The 18,418-nt window shown below is 43.5% G+C and overlaps 1 protein-coding gene across 5 annotated transcripts in view; it reads left to right on the top strand.

Moving 5' to 3' along the window:
• The first annotated feature begins 4,794 nt into the window (after nucleotides 1-4,794).
• EDA (ectodysplasin A) overlaps nucleotides 4,795-18,418 on the top strand; it is a 293,287-nt gene continuing 279,663 nt past the window's right edge. For 3 of the 5 annotated variants that reach the window (XM_088471168.1, XM_088471167.1, XM_088471164.1), the window contains exon 1: nucleotides 4,795-5,363. In XM_088471168.1, the coding sequence (XP_088327294.1) occupies nucleotides 5,028-5,363 (336 nt within the window). In that variant the 5' untranslated portion in view covers nucleotides 4,795-5,027. The remainder of the gene's footprint in view (nucleotides 5,364-18,418) is intronic. The other 2 variants (XM_088471166.1, XM_088471163.1) reach the window with 1 other exon arrangement.

The raw sequence follows: 18,418 nt of genomic DNA, 5'->3' as shown, positions 1-18,418 counted from the left end.
GTATGATATACTGACAATGGCCCTCATTCAGAGCCGCTCGTTAGCGGCAGTACGCTCGTTCCGAGCGATGTTTGCACATCTGCGCATGCGTACGGTTTTTAGTACGCATGCGCGCACCAGTCAGTGCGGCCGAAAATCGTTTGTATGCTATATAGCGAGTGCCTGCTATTTTGAGTGACAGAATGAGGCGTATGTGGGTGGTAACAGGGGAAGGTGCTTGAAAATGGGGAGTGGAGATCCGAACGCAGGCGTGCTTAAAGGTCAAAACAGGCGTTTTATGGGTGTGTATATTTAAAACAGCAGCGTCATTGACCACGTCACTGGGTTATTTTATAGCCAGAACTGCTCGCAAATTTGTGGTAGCAAACACCAACCACAAGAATAGCGAGCAGTTCATACGCTGGTCGATGTACTCGATTAATCTAATAAATAGCGGACATGACGTATGGTGCGAGCGGCCAGGGGGCGTTTTTAACAAATAAACGAGCGTATGTTTTGCTCGTTCGTTCAGACTTAGAGGTGTGAACAGACTGCAATGTGCGTACGGATCATTTGAATAGCCACCCCTTGTTTTTAAACGAACGACCGCAAATAGCGAACGGCTCTGAATGAGGGCCAATGTTATTAAAAAGTAGAATGTATAAATAATTCCAACACCACAAATGTGTTGATCACACTGTAGTACCCCCAGTTCACATTATGCCACACAGAACTCACAGTTTATATTATGGCACAGTGCCCTCACTGTGATGATATAGCTAAGTGTGCGGCTTAAATGAGGAGTGGGCCCATGTGCAGTATACATTAGGGCCTTCTCCTGTCTTACAGGTGGCAAAGGTACTGTTGTTGTGGTGCCTCATGGAGTTTTCCGATTATCGGAAAACTTGCGCTTGTGCAGGACCCGTTCTGTGCATGTGCAGAACCGGTCCTGCGATCTCACTCTCTGAACCCCCAAGCCACAGCATGATTGACATGCTGAGGCATTGGGGGGGGGGTGGAACAGTGTGTAAAGCTTACCCAGACAGGCCGATGCGGCCGCCATCGTGATGGTTGTGATGGTGATCCAAGGCAGAGCCTATTGATGCTGCACTTGGGCCGCTATTGCTGTCAGGAGGCTTCTGATTCCTATAGATGGAAGAGCAAGAAAAACTGGGAGCGCTGACAGAATTAATATATAAATTTAATGAGTAAAAAAGGAATTGCATATAATCAAGGAATCATGACTGGTTAATCCAAAAACACAATATAATATAATATAAGAGATAGAATTAAATCATAGACTCCTGTAGGAAACTGTTAGGAGAATATAGCAATCAGTGATGGATCATATGGTACAACAAAGTGGCATACTATTAAAAGTTAATTTTTAAATTCTTATACTATTGAGGTAGGTTGAGTGCCCCACAAAAGAGAGTACTTTTCTCCCCTTGTTTTCTTTGTACAACAAAGAAACAATAATAAAATGTCAGATAATTTGTAACATGTTACATGTAAACAAAGTATCAATTGAAGTGGGACTTGTCACCTTGTGCAATATATAGAAAAGTCGGCACAGCTCAGCGTGCTATGTACGTTTATGTGCACAGCATATGGTGTACTGCAGAGCATATGGTGTACTGCAGGTGATCGAATTGCAGTCACATATATATCTGAGGAAATGGCTAGCAGATCCAAGGCCGAGAAACGCGTTAGATTGCCTCATCACTTTATGATTGTACCAGTGGGACCGCTCTACTTTGCTTTATGATCGCCTCCTGAATGCCATATCAACTGCAGGCACATCATATCGGCACTCTTCAAGCACCGTTATTACAGAATCTTTTATTATTCTATTTGATCCACCTCACAGAAACTACATTTCCCATACTGCTCTGCAACGCAGATCCACCAGCCCTGTCAGACATCCTGTATAGCCCGGCCGGGACTATAGATTGAAGCAGAGACACGGGTTATCACACTTGGTGTCCAGACCAAAACGGAGGGTAAGAATACTCTGCAACTTATTTCCATTCTAAGCACCTGGCGTGGAATTAAGACCATCAAGGTCTCAGGAGTTTAATTTACAACTGCTACTTAAAGACTCCGTTGGTGACACTCCTATTACCCAGGTATATGTGTGACTGCAATTTGATCAACTGCAGTACACCATGTGCTCTGCACATAAACGTACATAGGGCCTGATTCATTACTGATCGCTATTATGACCCGCTGCGAGAATATGCTAATGTATGCTATCAGAATGCCGTCGCACAGCCAGCATAGAGACCCCCACTACTGCTATCTCACATCTGTAATACTATCTACAACATCGAGTAACATTGGCCCCTTACGCATAATTACAACAGGTCTGACCTTACTCAGAAATTGCTGACCTCGTTGCACGTAGTGGGTACACAAGCTGGGTAAGCAGTCACAGTAACTAATTTATGCACGCCCATGCAACGGCGTTCAAACAGACAGGCACGTCTGCGTTTCTCTAACCAGTCCCTCATCACCACCCCCAAATGCTCACAGCCTGTCACTCACTCTGTGATGGATTCCTATTTGCGTAGGTGATCGCAGTGCGATCGCAATGCTAACTTACGCGCACTGTGGTGCATGCGCAGTAGGCACCATCAGCTGATCTGCGTTTGCTGTTGCAGTTGCGATGCGGAATGAATTAGGCCCATAACCACGCTGAACTGTTCCAACTTTTATATATATATATATATATATATATATCTCCATATATATATTGCGCAAGGCGACAGATCTTACTCCAAATAATACTTTATTAACATGTCACATTTTATCTGATATTTTATTATTGTTTCTTTGTTGTACCATATGAACCATCATTGATTGCTATATTCTCCTAACTGGTTTCTACAGGAGTTTATGATTCAATTCTATCACTTATATTATATTGTGTTTTTGGATTCAGGTCATGCTTATTTGATTATATGCACTGCCTTTTTTGCTTATTACATTTTATATTTTAATTCTATCAGTGCTGCTAGTTTTTCTTGCTTTCTCCCACTTGTTGTATAGGGTTAGCCACCCTAATCTGGTAAGCAGCTTTCAAAATTGTATTGTCAGACTCTGACTGAAGCGCCTGGTCTTTTTTTCACTTCCTATAAACATCTCCTGCAGTATTTTAATAAGTAGTGGACGGTATTGCACAACCGCTTCCTTGCGGATGTGCAATATCGTCCGGACAAGAATCAGGCCCATTGTGTGGGCACCATGGCCCTGATTCAGAGCCGGACGCTCTGACCAGAGCGCTCGCTCTGAATCAGGGCCCTCCTCCATTAAAATGGAGCGTCCTCCTGGACGCTCGTATAGCTGTGGGTCACCACCCACAGCATATACGAGCGTGCAAAAAGATGGTCGCGATGGTCTTGACCATCGGACTTGCGAGGGAAACCCTGCGGTCGGGTTTCCCAGCCACAAGCCCTGGAGTGATTTTGGCTCTATCAGAGCCAAAATCACTCCCACTAACATCACTAGTGATGTCAGTGGGTCCGGCTTCAGACGGTAGACGTTCCCATGGGAACGCCTCCGTCTGGCAGGCACGACCCCGGCACGCCCACCAAAGGGGGCGTGCTGTCAATCAACATCGACAGCACGCCCCCTTTGGTGCGAGACCCCGAGCGATGGAAAGCCCGTCGCTCGCCGAGTCTCGCGCATGCACACGACGGAGCTCCCTCCGTCGTGCGCATGCGCGGTGGGGAACATCGACCCACTTGCGAGCGTACTGCCGCTCGCGAGTGGGTCTGAATGAATCCCCATGTTCCCAGTGATTTTTCCACTGAGATTTTTCTACTACACACGGCGCCATTTTCCAGGAGATTTGTGCAGCACCAGTCGCCCCCCACACAGGTGTCTGGAGAGGTGAGTATAACACATGGGTGTCCACCCTGTTGTTAAGTCAGCACTGTCGAGCACCCCCAATATTTGCGCTGCCCACAGTCATGCCTTTGTATATCATTTTTGAGTCATGCAGAACCTGTTAGTGCTGTAAGAAGATGGCTGCATGCACAGGCTAATGTATATTCTACCCATTGTCATCTTTCAACCAAATGTTTGAATATTGCAACAGTTTTCGGGCTATTTGCAGTGATATCTGATCACTTGCTCAAACTATATGGACCACATTTATGTAGAATCAGAGAAAAAAGTTTATTGTAAAATGTTGTTTAAACATAGAAGTCTGCATTAGGTTGACTAAACAGTGTCAAGCATCATTGATTCATTGATTCTATATTAAACATTAAGGCGATAAACTGATTTGAACTGTGAAACCCACTACAACCAACATTCTACTACTTGATATACAAAAATGACACGTACATAACAGATATATCACACTCACCAACTTATAAAAGTATAACTGGTGTTGCTAGGATAAAGAGGACCATGGTAAATAGCAAAGAGTGCAGGAAGAAGAGGACATTATGTGCAGTATTGGTATGGCTGGCTGCAGCAAGGCACATCATGTTGGTAACTGTCAGCTTGGGGCACACAATATGTGGTAATCGCTAGAATTGATTCACACTCTGACATATCCCCTCCCCGTCATTCTCTTTATCTCAGACAAGTGAGTGAGCTTGTAATACCGTCAGCTCCGACGATAGGTGGCAGTATTGCGTTGTGGAAATGTGGGCGGAGTTACGCTGCGGAGGTAAAGTGTTGTTTTCATGCCTGCGTTTGATTGGTCCGCGTCTGGCTTGTAGGTGTGGCGTTCACCATTCGGGCGGGGCCAGCCCGGGAGAGGCGGAGTCACGGATTGGGGTGCTTGGCTGGAAGGTGTGGTTAGATGTGGGAAGGACGGAGCTGTCCTGTGGCTGCAGCACCTCCTCTTTCCCTGCTACTCCAGAGACTTACTTAATGTGCTTGCTCCGGCCAGTTCACAGCTACACCGGGCTCTGCGGCGGATAGTCATGGTGCCGTAACTGGTTACATTGCTGGTAAACAGAGGTGCTGCCAAGGGATCGGGCTGCGCTTCTCTCCTCGGTGACCGCACTGCTCCCTTGCCAGTTGCGAGCATGGCAACCCGGAGTCTGTCCGAGCAGCCTGGAACGGACCCCTCCCTATCCCCGGACTCCTCCTCTCTGCAACACTCTGGATGCAGTTGTTCCAAAAGTTGCGGGAACTGCCGGCTATTCTTGGGGTTCTTCGCCCTGTCCCTATCATTGCACTTAGTCACTATCTGCTGCTATCTGGAACTGCGCTCTGAGATGCGCCGGGAGTTGGGATCTGGGAAGCTCGCACGGGGCTCCGGCCCAGGGACCAGCGACGATGAGGGGGACTTTTCCCAACTCAGGAGAACCGCTCTACAGCTGTCTGACATGCAGCACCCGGGGACAGCCGACCGGCGCCAGGTGAGTCCCGTCTCTGAGGTCAGGTCCGGGATACCCTATGCGGCATGTACTTCCCATGCATTGTGTTCTCTCTGTGCCATCCTGGAAGTGCAGTAGCTGCAATGACAGGGCTGGGAAGGAGCAGAAGTTTTGTAGGGAAAATGTCAATATTTGCTTTAATTCAGTGTTAGCAATAGTCCAGCACTCTTTGATATGATGTATCTGTGTTATGAAATGTGAGTCCTTTGCATCACAGCTGGCTCATGGTTAGGGAAAGGTCATAACCGTTATCTCATCTGTCAGGTGTGCAGTGCTGCCTGTCCTCCGAGGACTTCAGAACCGTAACTTTATAGACAGGAAATTGTTTTCTAATAATACAGAGCTATTGTGTAATATAGGTGGAATACCACTCTTTGGCCTTCCATTACAGAGCTTATTTTGAACCCCAGTCCATATATTTTGGCGTTTTTCTCTGTTTATACCTAAGATCCCATATGTCAGTGTTTCAATTGTTGAAAGGCTTACAATACTGCTTTTGGAACATACTCAGAAACTATCGGACCAAGCAAACGATTATTGGATGATTGCTAAACAGACAATGCCAGTGTTTCCCAAACTGCGCTGTGGCACCCTGGGGTGCCCCAAGTTGGTGGTCCAGCACTAAATCAAATTATTTATGGTCAATGTAATGTAAATATGTGGGCAAACAGAAGCTCAAACCTGTTTCCCACCACATAAGGGAACATAAGGATGACAGGTAAGCACAATTTACTTCACTTTACTATTTTACTAAATTTATTTTTTTTCTGAATTTCTCAACAACAAACTTGTGGTTTAGGGGCGCCGTGAAAACAATGCTGATACTCTAGGGTGCCGTGATTCAAAAAAGTTTGGGAACCTCTGCTCTATACAATCATCCGATTTTTGTCTGATAATCTCAAGATGGCACAGACATAGCGATGTGTTCACTATCTGACATCGTGCACAATTTCCCCTGAAAACTCTCCTCGGCAGCTCTGCACACTATTTGGTGTTCGCAGTGTCCAATCTTCAAATGATCTATCGTGCAGCCAGACATTTCTCCAGTGCATTTGTATCCCAGATTGGCAGATCTGCCCTACAGCACGGCAGATCTGAAGATGCGATGTTCGACCAGCGGGGATGCGCATCGTGATCGTGAGTGGGGACTCAGGATTTGGCCATATTTTACACGATCTGTCGTTCCAATGTGTCGGAATTGCCCAGTTTGGGTAAAATATCGCTGTGTGTGTCCAGCATTAGAGTGTGTTCGCAGTACCCAGGCCTAGTTTTTGATCCAAAAGCAGTCTTATCAGATGATTGGATCTGAGCTACTGCACAACATTTGCCCAAAACAATGAGCCAATATTGTGCATATTTTTTATAGTGTGAATGAATTTCCCATCATCTGTCAGAAAAATATCTGCTGATTTTAGTTAATTTGAAAACACCTTTTTGACCATCTTTAGGACAGATAATCGTCTCAAAAATCGAATGTGCTCAATATCAGCTTGTGAGTGAAATCATTCTAGTATGTAACTGTATCTGGGAAGAAATACATGTATGCAAATAGGAAATCAATTAAAGCACATGCACTTTATTCATTGATTGCCCAAGCTCAATGATTCGTTTTGTATATTTGATCCTCAAGATGTTTTGTCATTAAATTGAAACTCTGAACTTTTGTGACTTGTAGTTTAGTTTTGTGTTAAATATGCATGTCACTGTGTTGCTATAACTCAAACCTATTCATATCGCCTTGACATAAATTCTCTCTGGTTGTGTCAGATGAAACATAAAGGTGACAAAAACATATATGGTAATTTCACATCAGTCTCCTGGCTCAGCAGGATAAGTGCATTCAGCCACTTAGATATGGTTTATTGTAGGCTCTCTATTCATGTTCGTCTCATCAAATGGGATGCAGTCAGCAGGCCGACTGTTTGAATACGGACCGCCAGCTTCCCGACTCTCAAATCCCGGCGTGGTACTAATGACAGGCATCGAAAACTCAACGACTGTCAATATCCATACGCCGGAAAACCAACGCACGGCATACCGGAGGAAGCTGGGTACACACCTAACAGATATATCTGCAGATGATGGTTGTTCATACACACTGAACAACCATCCTCTGTCAACTGGAAGTGGGACGAATCGTGACCCCTTCCCCGCGGCTGCCGCTGCAAGTATATGGGCGGTCGTCTGATCGCCCGTATACACAACTCTATGGACAGACATCTGCAGATATATCTGCCATCGGCTCTGCAGTTCAGCCGACGTGATACGTCTGTGTACCACGTCGTTCAGACATATTGCTGATACATTGTGTACCAGTCGGCCAGTGTGTATTTGCCGATCTATTAATCGACCGATATATCTGCCAGTCTATACCCAGCATTACACCTCTTCACTTAAGAGATTCATAAGCATAGGCATAATTGCCATAATAAGGGGATGCAGTTGCAAAGGGGCCTGCATTTTGGGGGCCTTACCTTCACTTTCAAAACTACATGTAGATGGAGGCACTAATGCTGTCCTCATAAATGAAGAAAAATACATGTGCTCTTAGGCTAATGGCCTAAATATTAGTGTAATGCTGCCCATCCACTAGGTGATTAAACCAAGCGATAATGATCGTTGTTATCGCTCCATCGATTGGTAATCGCCCACAAATCGGGCAGTAAAATGTTAAAAACGACCAGCGATACGTGCGCCCGCTGGTCGTTTTTAACATTTATCGCCCGAACATGACGGTCAACCTGACGACCGCTGTCAGGTTGCCATGTTCGGGGATGATTGAAAAGCATACTCTGAACGTTCAGTGTATGCACTTCACCCCGTGGGAGACGACTGTGTCGTAATCGTGCCGTCGTCCCTGCATCTAGTAGTACACAGGTTCTCAAACTCTGTCCTCAGGTCCCCAAACAGTGCATGTTTTCCAGGTCTCCTCACAGAATCGCAAGTGAAATAATTAGCTCCTCCTGTGGATCTTTTAAAATGTGTTAGTGCATAATGAACACACCTGTGCACCTGCTGGATGACATGGAAAACGTGAACTGTGTGGGGTCCTGAGGACCGAGTTTGAGAACCACTGTAGTAGTGGATGTTCAATGACAGGATGCTTGTTTAAACAATCACAAATAATAAAGAATCATTAAATGTTGTAACAACTTTTGTTATGGTTCTGGCAAAATAGTTACCCAACACTATATCCCCATTCTTTGTTATAGCTTGATAATAAAGCAGTTAGCTGATTAAAGGATAATCGTGTGAAATGGAACAATAAATGACTAATATGTGTCACGGCATAGACCATTTATCAGCCAGTTAGGAAGCGGTCGCTATGCTGTTATTATGAGGACAGGATTACTATCTCTAGTAAGGGGAAATCTCATTACAGCATTTAATGTATTGCACATCTGGTATCTGCATGGAGGAACATCCCAGTAGATGTAGTTAGCAAACAGTAAAAATAAATTAATAACTGTAACACTTTTACAGCATTGTCCAATAAATACATTGTTTCCCACAGAATTGTTATCTTTTATTTTTATACTTCAAGACATTGTTTTCAGTACGATTATATTTCCTAAATGGTGTCACCCAATGTATTAGCTGTACTGTTGCTTAATGAAAAGTGTTTATAAACAATGTAAAGAAATGGTGTTTTTTTTTAATGAATGGGACAATTGGGAATCTTGTTTGAGATGTTATGGAGCATACACATGGTCAGATTTGTCAGATGAACGATTTTTGACTGCATTAAAATGAATGGAATCGTCCAAGTCTGACTGCAAACACATCAGATGTCAGATATCGTTATCTGACCATCGGAAACGCGCATCGTCCATCGTTCAGGCATGTCAGATATGTCAGATTTTCCTTCAGATATGAACGATTGAATGATTTTTTAAATCGTTATCAGTGGCAAACGCAGGATTTTTAGCGGGGGGGTTTCCATATATTTATACACGCATGCATAAACACGAGATATATATATATATCTATATATCTCTTGTTTGTGTGTAGAATATATAATTAGTATATGTGTGAGACATACTCAGCACACATAGAGTGCACATACACACGTAGCATACATACACATAATGAAGCATACACACGCAGCATACTTATGAAGTACAGACACACACATAACATACTAATAGCAGCTTTTCCTACTGCTAGCTGCGGACGTTCTCCTAGGTGCCAGGCTGCTGGGCGGCAGCGATCCTCCCTCAGGCTCTCCCTCGCTCATTCTGGGAGGACTGTGTAGAGATTGCAGTGCGCTGCCTGGTGCCTGCCGGTTTAGCCGTCAGCTCTTCCGTGTCAGGTGATGTGAAAGCCGCCTGATGCGTAAGTTCTGACAAGGCTAATGCTAGCTGAAGGGGATAGTGGGTGGTCTGCGGCTGGTGCAGAGACGGAGATAAGGTTGTCTCCGTCTCTGGAAAAAAAAAGTAAGCCGTCAGGGTGGGTTTCTGGGGGCTTAGAACCCCCCCCCCCCCCTGCCTCTGCTACTGGTCATCGTTCAGATCTGAAGAAATATCTGACTGTGTGTATGCACCATTACAGTACCTACCAACTGAAAAATTAGCATTAGAGATGTAGGAATAGTTTTTATGATCATTCTTACTCATTTCCCTTTTTAGTTATGTGAACTATGGGCCTGATTCAGCCGTGCACTGCTGATTGCAGATTCCCGATCATTGACAGCCATAGGCTGGTGCAAGGGCGATGGTGTGCTGATTGTAGATTGTACATGGGCACTGAAAATGGGCATCTCGTTAGTACACAAGGTGCAGGCTGAAACTAGCACTTCCATATTACCGTAGCTGCGAGTCTGCAAAAAGTCGAAGTAGCTGCTGCAGTAGTGTGCATCTTTGTATCCGACCCAGCGTGACTTGAAATAGCATTCTAAGAGGTCTGCCAATAACAGTACCTTTTCACTGCCTGTTATATTAAATATCTTTTTTTTCTAAGGCTAATCATTGCAGACACAGAAAGTAGAAGAATGTGTATTAATAGTGTGAGAAGTTGTTCTAAAGGTCCTGTTTATGCTAATGAGCGTGTGCGCCACGAGGACCCATTATTTCTGCTTGTTTACTCCTGAGGTGGCAAGCAGAAAACCACGGAAAGTCAGCGCGCCCATTACTTTGCATGGGTTTTATGTTTAGCCACTCTTACAATATCCTCTTTCTTACTTTAAATTTTTCTTTTTGCCTCTCTCCTTTGGTTTTCCATATGAAAAAAGAGAAACAAAAAACCTGGCATGTGTAGATTCTTCTATGGCTTAAATTAAACGAGAAGATTACAGCCACCATATAGAACAGATCAGTAGAATTTAATACGCCAGTAGGTGATATAAGCTCGCCCAGTCTCCATCCCTGCTTCCCGTTGATTGGCAGCAGGTAAGTCCTGACTTCCACATTAAAACTCCATTGTAACTGCCAATATTTTGCAGCTCATACAAACATAATTTGAATACCAATTGTCCGCCTATACACAATATCAACCGATAAAAACCGAAGACATTAAATAAACCAGAGACACATGAATACATATTTGAAGTGTCAAAAAGATGAAACAAAATATGAAAAAACCAAAACAGATATGTATGGTGCAAAGTATGTTTAACGCTAGAATACAGGAAAATATATTGAAATGCATGGACTATAACAAAATAATTAAAATATATAAAAAATTCTTATGTATATAAAAAAAAACAACTATATATGCCAAAGTGTATATATAGAGACAAAATCTATGAATGGTAACATCCATGTGCCATCAAGCATTTCTGCAAATGAAAAATCAAAAAATCATAAGTCATAATGCTCAAAAAATGGAAATATAGATGACGAAAAGAAAAAAAAAAAAAAAAAATTTTCATTATTTGTTTCATCTTTTTGACACTTCAAATAGGTATTCATGTGTCTTTGGTTTAATTAATGTCTTTTTAATTTTATCGGTTGATTATTATGTATAGGCATTGGTCTATTAGGTTGGGGATGGCAGCATACAGTCTGCTGGCATCCAGGCTTCAATACACTCCCTGCATAGTTCGTTGCCATGGTGACAGGGAACAGCATGTGTTGCAGGTGGAATGCAGAGGTGGCCTTGTATGTGTCTGACGCTCCTGCCAGCATCATGTGTCAGCTGATTGACTTACTGCTTTTTAAGCCACAGCAACGGCAGGTCTATGTCTATGCCACGAGAGACCACGGTAAGCTCCCAGTCTCAGATGCCCAGTAATTTGAATGCCAGATCCTCAGCAGGGATGCTTAACACCGAGGGCATGGTGTATGACTACACGCTCCAGATGATCAGTCTCGACTTAGAGGTATGAATTGTCGGTATGCACTATATGATGTCATGTGATTAAGACTGCAGTGCACTTTGTATTATAGTGAATCTTATACATATTTCGCAGGTGGCTTGCCTTTTAGGCACACATGGTTTGTTCATGGACGTTGGGACAGTTGCAAGTCTCAGTGCTTGTTTAAGGTATATTTTTGGTCATTATATACATGGTGGCATGAGCCATATTGTGTCTGCATGGTTATTTTCCTTGCATATCATGTTTGTACTGCACACACATGGATATGGCAGCATTTGCACAGTTGAAGTTGGCACCACATAGTCAACATGACAAAACGTTACTGTGTGGGAGATGGTTCTATAATTTGTCATGTATTTTGTTCACACATATGTATATGTATTTCTCTCTTGATATGTTTACATTGATTTTGCTATGTATTGGAGCCTGGTAGACATTGTCATGGGTTTCCTTTGTCTACAGATCCATATATAATTTATACATTGCCTTGGTTGACCATAATTGATTCAGTTCTTGATAAAAGGTTCATGTTGGAACTGAAACGTTGACCTAAGCACCAGATTTGTGGCATATTTATCTGCAGATGATTGTTTAACCATTTATAAAAAGTGAATATTTTATCTTCCTTCCCTTCCCTTCCAACATTAGGACTGAAGAGTTGAACTATTTTTTGTAAAGTGTGTGTGTGTGTGTGTGTGTGTGTGTGTGTGTTTTTGTCCTTTTTTATGTTAGTATGTGTCTCTCTCCTCCTATGTTTAACAGTTCTAGAGCTTTATGATAGTTGAGTTTCAAAATATGTAGGGCCAGGTGGTGAGGAGTTCCTTTGTGTTCGGAGAGACAGAAAGCTATCATTCTTTGTCCAGTGGATATGTATGTATCTGTGTGGGGGCTGTGTGCAGTAGAGAGCAGACCACTGTTATAGACATGTTAATTTGGTCCTATACACACAAAAATGTTTTGTTTTTATCTACATATGAAAGGGAGACTATTTAGGATGGAGGCCTTTGCTTTTAACTTCAGTCTCTCACAGTGTTGATGACGAGTAGGTGAAGATTGGCATATTCTTTAACAGTAGCATATAATGATACTAGCATGGTAAGCTGGTCTTCAAACATTCTTGCCAGCATTATATCTGTAATATTTTCATCTCTGTGCACCTGGGAGGGTGTAAAATAACATTTAGCTTTAAACAAATAGGCAACTCCCTGATTGGCCATTATACATGAAATGCAGTGGGAAATGGCTATACACATTAGAGGAGGTTGGGTACGGAATGCCGGTGCTCAGGATCCCGGCGCTGAAAATCCTGACTGGGTTAAAATACCGTCACCTGGCGGTAAGTTCCCTACCCATAAACCTAACCCAAAAGCAGCCTGCTTCTGGAGTGATGAAGCTGGAAGTTGATACATTTTTCTCCTTCCACCATCTGGAAGACACTCTTGATCATTGGGTGTAATGAAGTTTCAGGAGCTACCACTTAGGGGCTTATTCAATTAGCTGTGAAAAGTCCCGTACTTTTCGCATGCCGGACTTTTCGGCGACATTGCTGGTTTTCAGTGCGAAAAAGTATCGCGCTTATCCCCGTATTCGATTAGAAATCAGCGAAAACGGGGCTCCGGGGAAACTGTAACATGCGAAAAGTATTGTTAGATTTTGGGGAAATTGGCTTGACACCCGCAAAAAGATGCACTGACATTGAGGATCTCTATAGATACCTTCAGAAGGCCTATTAAGGGGTATTTGGGGTTCTTAAATGATCTGCTGCTATTTAGCATCTTTGCATAAGTGGTGTAGAATGGGGGGGTGGCCCTGGAGTCTATTTCACTAGTTTTTAAGTTTGTCCTTTTTTGCCCCCAAAATTAAAGTGCAATTTTTTTTGGGGTGATCTAAAGTATTTTTTTTAATATATTTTTTATTTATTTATTTTTTGATGCAACATACCTTTGAGGGAATGTGACAAAGGTGCAGGGGGGTTTTCCGAGGTTTGCACCCCAAAACCCCAATTCTGCACTTTTTTTTTCCCTGACACCTATTCATAGGCAAAACTTTTTCGCAGCTTCCAATGCATTGTTTCCGCACCGGCGAAAAGTCTCTGGAATTGAATACGGTGGAAACTTCGCATGGCGAAATGACGTCACTCGCGATGCTTTATCGCAGAAAATGGCTTTTCGCACCTAATTGAATACGGCTCTGTATAGGTTAACTTTTAAAGTATACAAGAGCCTTCCCTCCAGCACCTTCAGTTTAAAATGAAGTGCTAATGGAGTAGGTCGGCACTAGGTTAACTTGAAGATGGTGTTTGCATTTGAAGCAGTCCAGTATGCAAGGCTGCTTTCCACGATGTTCCGATTAAAGATTCTAAAAGCTTGGTTGTGTTCCAACCATTGGCTATCAACTCCTTTTTTATATTCCTGTCACTAGAGACAAGACCGTCTCCCAGAAGGTGGATCTGGTTAAAGAACTTGAACAAAGTCAGGAACTTCCTCATTCAGGATTGGTTGGTTGTCATGACCGATACCAGTCTCCTAGGATGGAGGGGGCGGTGATTCTGAACCATAATTTTCAGAGTTGCTGGTCCAGAAAGAAATCAAGGCTTGCAATCTATGTGCTGGATCTAAGAGTGGTTCTAACAATTTAAAGAAAGCACAATCTCTGATTCAGGGAAAGACTATTTTAAATTTAGTCAGATAACGCTACAGCAGTAGCATCTATAAATCCTCAGCAGGGACAAGAAGTTCCTTGTCAATTAGTTTGATTTTCTATTCTCTATCTTGGGCTGGTATCCATGTTCCAGCAATATCTGCAGTCTCTCTTCCAGAAATAGAGAATTGGAAGGTGGACTTTCTGAGTAGCCAGTCTATTCTTCCAGGAGAATGGTCTCTGCGTCCGGAAGTCTTCAGCAGTTTGGCAAAGAGGTGAGCTACAGGTAGACCTAATGGCTTCTCTATTGAACAACAAGAACACCAACTTTCTCCATTAGCCTTCCTAATGGATGCTTTGGTGGTTCCTTGAAACTTGTTTTCTAGCTTAAATTTTTCTGCCAATACCAATGCTTCCTCAAGTTCTCAGGAAGATAAAAAAAAAAAAAAAGGTAGGAATTCTGGTAATTTTTAGTTGCACCAGACTGACCATGGAGAGTTTGGTATTCAGAGATGCTAAACATGACAGTGGGACCAGGGATCAGCCTTCTGCTTTAATAGGACCTGTTGTTTCAGGGGCTGATTTTCTCAGGATATCTATCGGTTAAATATGATGGCATGGCTCTTGAAGCTGAGATTTTTAGAAAAAGAAGGGTTCTTTGGAATCAGTGGTTGAGACTGATAAGAGCCAGGAAGAAGGCGTCTTCAGACAACTATCATAGAGTCTAGAAATACTATATTGCTTGGGTCAAGGGGGGGCCTGCACCGCACACCTTGCACCCATACTTTTTTTTTTCATACTTGCCTCGCCGATGTCCCACAGAGCAGTGCTACTGAAAACGTCTGGAAAAAGGCCGCTATGATTTTCCTGGGGTTTTGCGCAGTAGGAAATCACTGCACACACTAGTGCATGGAGTCTACTGCTGTTGTCAGTTCGCTGATTGCAGCCGGGGAGAGAGGAAGGGGCCTCGGACGGTGAGTGATCACGGGCCCCCTCCTCTCTTAATACGCCCCTGTAAGTGACTATGCCAGAGGTTTCCAAACACTGTCCTCAAGGCACCCCAACAGTCCATGGTTGAGCACAGGTGGTTAAATCAAATTGACTAAGGTAGCAATGGATATCCTTATAACCTGGACTATTAGGGTGCCTTGAGGACAGAGGGCCTGATTCAGAGATGGACGCTGTGAACGAGCGCTCGCTCTGAATCATGGCGTTTTTTGTTTTTTTTTTGTTCGGCCTCCTGGCCGCTCGCATAGCTGTGGGTGACCACCCACAGCTATTGCGAGCGGCCAGGTTGATGGTCGCGATGGTCAAGACCATCGCGACCATCGGGCTTGCGACGAGACCCTTGTGGTAGGGTCTCGTGACCACAAGCCCCAGAGAGCTTCTGGCTCTAATAGAGCCGGAAGCTCTCCCACTATCATCACTGGTGATGTCAGTGGGGCCGCCCCCAAATGGCCTCCGTTTGGTCAACCACCCCCCCCCCCACCCCCTACCAGCCTACTAAATGGGGCAAGCTGTCAATCACCATCGACTGCTCGCCCCCTTTGGTGCTAGACCCGAAGCGACGGAGCACCCGTCGCTAGCCGGGTCTCGCGCATGCGCACGACGGAGCCGGCTCCATCGTGCGCATTCCCAGTGGGCAAACATCGACCTGGTTGCGAGCGCTCAGCGCTTGCGACCGGTTCTGAATCAGGCCCAGAGTTTGGGCATCTCTGGTGTGTACATGCAAGTGTATAGTCCAATGTGAATATGGAGTAGACAATAATGTATTGGAGAAGTAAATAATAGTAAACTACTTGAATTCACCTTTTTCAAACATAATTCACTTTCTTTAATATTTTGGTATTGTAAAAAAATAAAAAAATAAAAATAATTATTTAAGCACATCTTATGTTGGCCATACAAGCTACAATTATCGGGGTGATCCGCCTGATATCGGCGGATCGCCCTGATAATTGTAGCGTGTGCGCGGGTGACGGAGGGTTAAATATTGCTTGGTCGGGCATGCAGGATTGTCCAGCATGCCCGTCCGATGCTATATTTACCCGGTAACTGTCGGCCGCATTGGGCAATGTATACCCAGTGCGGCCGACAGACAGACATTTCCTGAACAGGGAAATGTCTCCTGCCCCGGGGGCGGAGCGCGGATGTCGGGCTATAAACTGTGAGATTTTTCTCACAGTGTATGCCGGCGACATCTGCGGCTGGCGGCTGTCCAGATAAAATGTCTGTCGGTCTGACAGACATTTTATCTGGCTGTGTATGCCCAGCATTACTCTATCAACTTTCTGTAGAGGTAACCATTTGCATTGCTTGTTCTGTGAGCGGATCACCCAGGTCATCTCACAGTAGGGGACCTTGGTGTTTAGTTGACAGTGGATGATCTGGCTAAAGCGGAGTTTTGCATTGTGGTTCCAATTTCCTACCATATTGGGAAAACTCCAGACTTCCCTGAGGATGGTCTGAATTATTGTTCTGGCAGTTGACTTGTTGGCTCTGGGTTTCTTTGGATCCATGAAGACCTGTTTCTTATTATTTTATTATTATTATTATTATTATTATTAATTTTTATTTTGCAAAGTTTGCCAATTTGAGGTTAGATATCGCATAGCTTGGCTAACCTGCAGCCAGCTTCACTTGCCCCTATTTCATGTATATTAATCACCTTAGTTATAGTAAAATTTTTTTGTCAATATCAAATATCGTCTCTTTAATACACTATACAGCTGCAATGCGCAGTAAATGTAACTTGTTATAAGTAGTAAGAACTTATGTTAAATCCCGGGACAATTAGTTGTGTACATGTGATCATTACCCTATCTTACATCATTCTGCACTGATAAAGTAGTTAATAGTAGCTTGAACAAAGACTATGAATACTGCCACTTTTTGTAAGTCATTAGTGGATTGTCTTTTTAATCTGTTGTAGACCGTTATTTGCTAATATTACATACTATGAATACTTTCACTTTTGAAGACTTTTTCACTGAAGAAGCACCAATGTTAACAAATTACGGAGTATTTATAATGGCAGTGGTTAGCCTTCAAGTATACAGTAGAAAAAAAATGTTGAATAAATGATTTGGTTATTTTATTTAGCCTCAAATTAACAATGATTTGTATGTCAAATCGTATTCCTTTGCTCTAGTAGAAGATAACACATGGCAGAATCACATGTAGGAGACTGTATTGCCAGTTGTCTGTCTGTCTGACTTTATGCAAAAGCAGCTACAAACTCCTTCCCTTGTGTACATCCGTGCGGCTGAATGTGCAAGGACTAAGACACACACTTTCTGCACTACTTCCGATTGGTCCATCCTCAGACGTCGCCATTGGTTTCGCCATTGAAACTTTCACCAGCCCTATGGTAGGTGCCCTTTCTCCATCTGACTGTGGCCTCCTATACATGTGGCTGTGCCTCTGCATGCAGCAACGATCACTGACACGCTAGTGACCCTTCCATAACACGCTTTTGTGTGCACTTGTAGCCACCTCCCAGTCACCAACCAGGAACGCCTATCGCTTTTCTTCAGCTTTTGATACTGTCTCAATCGCAACAGTGGCTTTGTGTATACTCTGTGTAAAGCTGCGTATCCACTACCCGATTACACAGAGCAATTGAACGATAACAACAATGTTATCGTTCAATCGCTCATTTATCGGTCACAAAACGGGCAGCTAAATGGCAGCGATGCTCTGGTCTTTGCCGGCATCGCTCATCGCCCGAACATGCTGATGAACCTGACTATATCTTCAGGTTGACCATGTTTGGGGATGAGGGAGGGTGTCTACACCGAACGATATATCGTTCAGTGTGGGCACTGTGCAGCGTAGATAACGATATCGTTATCGTTCAGTTTTTTCATTCTCTTAGTGGATACCCGCCTTAACTCAAGCACTCTACGAGGTTTTAGAAATTCTTGCTCATGCGCAGTTGTAAAAAAATTGCTCAACTACATGTACACCGCCATTACATCCAGCTCTGAATCAGTTATTTTAAACATTTCATAGTAAGATATTTTTTTCACAAAACACATACGCGTTTTTCTCAATAGTGGAGACCCATTTTATTTTTTGT

This window comes from Taudactylus pleione, unplaced genomic scaffold (assembly GCF_031769625.1).
Source record: "Taudactylus pleione unplaced genomic scaffold, aTauple2 ptg000111l, whole genome shotgun sequence".
In the NCBI taxonomy this organism is placed as follows: Eukaryota; Metazoa; Chordata; class Amphibia; order Anura; family Myobatrachidae; genus Taudactylus; species Taudactylus pleione.
The sequence above is the reverse complement of the archived record's forward strand: the minus strand, read 5'-3'. Positions and strand labels throughout refer to the sequence as shown.